Genomic DNA, 5,000 nt, shown 5'->3' on the forward strand with positions numbered 1-5,000 from the left:
AATGTGACGATTAAACTTCAAAAGGCTATGATTTCATTAAATAAATACAAGCGCTGCACATTCAAAGTCCGGTGCTGCGCTGCTTAGTGTTCTGCTGTTACCGGGGAAACCGTTATATTTCTACCAAACGCTCCACCTGCTGTCAGAGAATGAATGAGCGATGACTAGACATAATCATTTCATGACTCTAGACACTTCTTTGTGAAGACAGTAGCATAATACAGTGAAATAATATGTTCTTTAGCCATATAAATACAGTTGCCATGTGCGTCGGTAAAATTTACCCGCTGTCGCTTTTAGGTATACAGCGACCTCTGGCGGTTCTAGTGTTAAATGTGAACTGGTGGATCGATAAGAAGACGATGCATTATAAAAATCTAAACATAGGGGCGATATGTATGGTCTGCGATAATATCTAACAATATGTAATTGTTGTTTTAACGATGTGCAATTTGATATTATCGAGTATATCGTGAAAAGCAAACAAAACACCTACAGATTGCGCGCATACATTGCATGATGAAGTCTAGCAAGTTAGACTAGTGCGCGTGCGCATTTATAGTGTGTTCTTTCACTGCATGAATCAGTCTATTAAAATGCATTTAGAATTACATAATTCAAGATATGAGATAGTACATTTTGTTGATACTGATTTCATTTGCTTGGTAACAGCCCAAATGCAAGAATTTGACTCAAAAGATGGTGCACACTTTTAGAAAAAATGGCTTAAAGATAAAAATGCCCATAAAACTTGTTGGAAATAATTAATTTCTATCACTGCTGTGAACTGACCACACAGAATATGAAGAATATAAAAAAATTCAGGAGTCAGCTGTATAAGATATCAGCACAATAACACACTCAGCAAAATATTGCCTAATTATCGTTATTGATAAAATCCCAGAAAATTATTGAGATATCATTTTTTGTTAATATCGCACACCCCTAATTTGTTATTTTATTGATATAATAATTTATTGATAATAATTGTTTAAATTAATATAATAGTTAATACTTTTGACTCATCTATTTTCTTAAAAATGGTTTAAAGGCTGAAATGTAAAGTTTATCATTTTATAAATCTTTGTTTTTGTGAAAACTTGTATCTAAACCAAGTTATGCTTTTTACAGTAATTTTACAGTTTAATATGGTACTAAAGACATTGTCCTACCCCGCTCATATGGTATTAATTTTATTTGTGCAGGTCTTAAAAAGTTCTTAAATTTGAGCTTAAAAATCATGCAGAAACCCTGTAAGGAACTGGTTTTAAGAGGAATCAGAACAAGTGTTGTTATATTATATTCCCATTTCTACTTTAAACTCAGCTGTGTTGTGCTGCAGGGTGAGTTTGGTGTGTACCTGGTATCTGACGGTTCCAGCAGACCTTACCGCTGCAAGATCAAGGCACCTGGCTTTGCCCACTTGGTAATTAATTCATTTTACTATTATGATTTAGTTATTGTTAATGTATTCACCAATTATAAAATAAGCTTTATAAGTGCATAAATATATAAAAAGAGCATACACTACCATTCAGAAATTTTAGGTCAGTAAGGTGTGTTTTTGAAAGAAGATTCTTACGGTCAGCAAGGCTGCATATATTTGATCAAAAATACAGTAGAAACAATGATATTGTAAAAATGTATTTTAAAATGTAATTTATTCCTGTGATGGCAAAGCAGTCTTTATTGTTTACATGATACTTCAGAAATCATTCTAATACTCTTTAATACTATTCTTGATGCTCAAGAAGCATTTCCTATAATTATCAATGTTGAAAACAGTTGTGCTGCGTAATATTTTTGTGGAAACCACGATACATTTTTTTTCAGGATTCTTAGATGAATGCAAAATGCAAACAAAAAAACAAAAGCATTTATTTTAAATATAATTTTTTGAACATTATAAATATCATGAGTGTCATTCTTGATCGTTTTAATGCTAAATAAAGTAAGTATCCATTTCTTTTAAAAAAAGAAAATCTACAACTTTTGAACGGTAGTGTATGTAGAACAGCTGCAAATACTTCAGGCTTTATCTTTGACCTTTTCCTGTTTGTGTTGTGATGTTGCTCAATGATGTGGTCTGTTTTGTCCTGTTTTTAGGCTGGTTTAGATCAAATGTCTAAAGGACACATGCTTGCTGACGTGGTGGCAATCATCGGTAAGTTTCTCTCTCATTGATACACTTCCAAGTTCTGTCTGTTTTGTAGATTTGCATATCACAGCAATGAACTGCACATTTGTTTGAAGTATTACATTTAAATAAGCCAGTAGCACTATTATATCATAAAATCTTCTCTGTTTTCACTAATTCCCTGTTCTTCTAACTTGTACTGTTCTAAACAATGAATGAAGCTTAGTATTGTTAACACTTCTCATATTATTGCCTTCTTAAGGTGAATCGCAGTTTGTATTCCTCATTTGTAAGTTACTTTGGATAAGAGTATGCTAAATGAATAAATATAATTTGATTTCATTGTATTAAAAAAATAATCACATTTTGTTGCTTTGCAGCCTGAAATGAATGTCCGTCTTCATTTCAGGCTGCAAAGCAGCAAAATGTGATTATTTTAAAGGGGGGTGATTCTTTTCTATACCCACTGTAAATAGTGTTTTCTAGTAAAACATACTCCAATAATCTGCTTTATTTATAATTTATAAAAATATCTTTTACAGTTTATATAATCTTTAATGAATCATTAGTTAATGAACATTTTATATTGTTACAAATGGCATGAAACCTTCATTCATATATTTTCATATTCATGTTTGAATATCTGTTCTGATCTGATTTATATCTACCATCTGCTCTGTGATTGATAGTTTATTCTTTTTTATGTGTTTTTCTAGTGCTGTCAAACGATTAATCGCTATTAATCGCATCCAATACATAAACAAAAACGTTTATTTTGGATGCGATTAATCGCTGCACTAGTTTTTTCCCTCCTTGAACATGAGCTCCATGTTCTATATTTTACCATATGAGTCATAAAAGTCTGATGTATCAAATATGATACTCAGCAAAAACACATATGCAGATTTATTATTATTATTATTATTAATAATAGATTGTCTAAAGGGTCAATTAACTCTTCCATTTCAAAACATTTTTATTTTTCAGACTATTATTTTATTTTGTCAGGCTTTACAGGGTTAATGCTGTGTGAAAATCTCTGAAAATTAATCTGACATGGGAGAAAATATATCTTAAAAAAATTAAAAAAAATTAGTGTTTTATTAGCAATTTGATGTTGCCCTGAGCCTCAACCTGTTGTCTTTTTCCACAGGTACTCAGGACATCGTGTTTGGTGAAGTGGACCGTTAAGGACACCAGTGTCTGATCATGATTCTGTCTTTGAGATCCTTTCTAGTGATGTTATGACAGAAGTTACTCTCATTTCTCTATTTAAATGCTTATGAAACCGAATAAATATTTTAAAACCTGGAAAAACCTCAAATTCTGTTTATTTAACATTACAAGAGCTGGTCGTAAAAGTGCGAACTTGCACGTAGATTTCATGCAGACAATTTTTTAATTTATATATATATATTAATATATTAACTATGCCGAATCAGCATTTCCAAGGATCAGCAGTCTAAAGCAGATCACATGATTTTCGGCCCATTTTCCTCTTCGTCACTCAGGGTGGGGGTGGTTTAAACTTCAGATCTGACATATTTTCACCACAACTTCCCTCTTGTCTGCCTCTGATGTGCCGTTTTACATCTGTTCACTGAAAGTCGTCTTTGGAGGTGTGCATCCCGTGAGGTTGTACGCAGAAGCAAAGCCAAGTTTTTATGATGATGATGATGATGAAGGTGGGGTTGCCCTTCTCTCTTCTTTCTATTTGGCTCAGCTTCGGCAGTGCTGGTAAGTGTTAAATGTTAGCGCTCTTTATCTCAAGCGAACGCTGTGTTTTGCGTGCTGTTACGTTGATCAGTGGAAATTTATCTTTTCATTTATTTATTTAACATTTTATTTATTTTTCGTTTTCAGTAGTTATTTTGTCTGCTAATCGTGAAGATTAACACATTATGCGTCCTCAGAACTTTGTTTTTGTTCATAAATTATGAAATAATGTCACTAGGAATGTGCACTCTGATCACATCTTGAATATGGAAGTATGCCGGGATTTTATAAAAGGTTTTTATTATGTATTTTGAAAAAGCTTATAAAATGAAGCAAGGGATGTTTAAAAATCCAATGCGCATCTATGTAAATGTTATAATCCAGCAATCATAAAAGTCTGAAGTGAGCGCCTTGGTTAGTCAACATCTATATAAAGTTCACTTTTCACATTTCTTGTTTTCACAGTCCTTATATCTGAACTTTGATGTTGGAAACTTTGTTGCCAGGAAGTAGCCTCTTCTCATTCTGTCAAAGCTTAAACCACACAATAGGACTCCATAGTACAATTACAACTACTTAACCAAAGTTTGCAAACAGATGAAATGCACAAGTAACATTTTTCACCATATTCACATTGACTGGTGCATGTGAAACCAGCGCTACTTCTTAAATTTAGGTTGTGGCTATATGAGTTTTGCTGGTCCACTTCTCTTCTGCATCTCTGTAAATGAGGATGCTATATACATTGAACTAAACAGGGTTTAAGGTTTTATGAGCGTTTGTAGTGTTTTCTATTCTTTATTTCTTTAAAAATTATAAATTTCTTTATTTCTAGATAAAAATGTGGTTGAATGGACACTAAATCGAAGTTCTCTGATGCAACACGTTTTTGGCATCAAGATGAGATCATGCATTTTGATCAGCCAACAGTATTTTTGTCAACGTTGCACTAGAATGAATCCATTAAACCCCAAGCTAATAAAACAACACAATGTGTGTGTAGTTTAATACAGTCACACGTCTCTGTTTTAGATTATGCAGTGCTGTATTTTTATTTTTATATATATATATATTGTAACTGGTTTCACTGTAAGCATGCGGTCTGCAAATATATGTATGTGTGTGTGTATGTATATGTATATGTACT

General features: G+C 32.5%; 2 protein-coding genes across 3 annotated transcripts in view; both read left to right on the forward strand.

Annotated features, from left to right (window-relative positions):
* LOC107679282 (NADH dehydrogenase [ubiquinone] iron-sulfur protein 2, mitochondrial-like) overlaps window positions 1-3,447 on the forward strand; it is an 18,940-nt gene extending 15,493 nt beyond the window's left edge. The window contains exons 12-14 of the mRNA XM_016474802.1: window positions 1,343-1,426; window positions 2,107-2,164; window positions 3,291-3,447. Coding sequence (XP_016330288.1) covers window positions 1,343-1,426; window positions 2,107-2,164; window positions 3,291-3,328 — 180 coding nt within the window. The 3' untranslated portion in view covers window positions 3,329-3,447. The remainder of the gene's footprint in view (window positions 1-1,342; window positions 1,427-2,106; window positions 2,165-3,290) is intronic.
* A 91-nt stretch (window positions 3,448-3,538) lies between these two features.
* The window catches only part of fcer1g (Fc epsilon receptor IgFc epsilon receptor Ig), a 7,249-nt gene continuing 5,787 nt past the window's right edge, over window positions 3,539-5,000 (forward strand). For both annotated transcript variants that reach the window (XM_016474803.1, XM_016474804.1), the window contains exon 1: window positions 3,539-3,874. In XM_016474803.1, the coding sequence (XP_016330289.1) occupies window positions 3,802-3,874 (73 nt within the window). In that variant the 5' untranslated portion in view covers window positions 3,539-3,801. The remainder of the gene's footprint in view (window positions 3,875-5,000) is intronic.

This window comes from Sinocyclocheilus anshuiensis, unplaced genomic scaffold (genome assembly GCF_001515605.1).
Source record: "Sinocyclocheilus anshuiensis isolate Anshui unplaced genomic scaffold, SAMN03320099.WGS_v1.1 scaffold1644, whole genome shotgun sequence".
NCBI classification, from domain to species: domain Eukaryota; kingdom Metazoa; phylum Chordata; class Actinopteri; order Cypriniformes; family Cyprinidae; genus Sinocyclocheilus; species Sinocyclocheilus anshuiensis.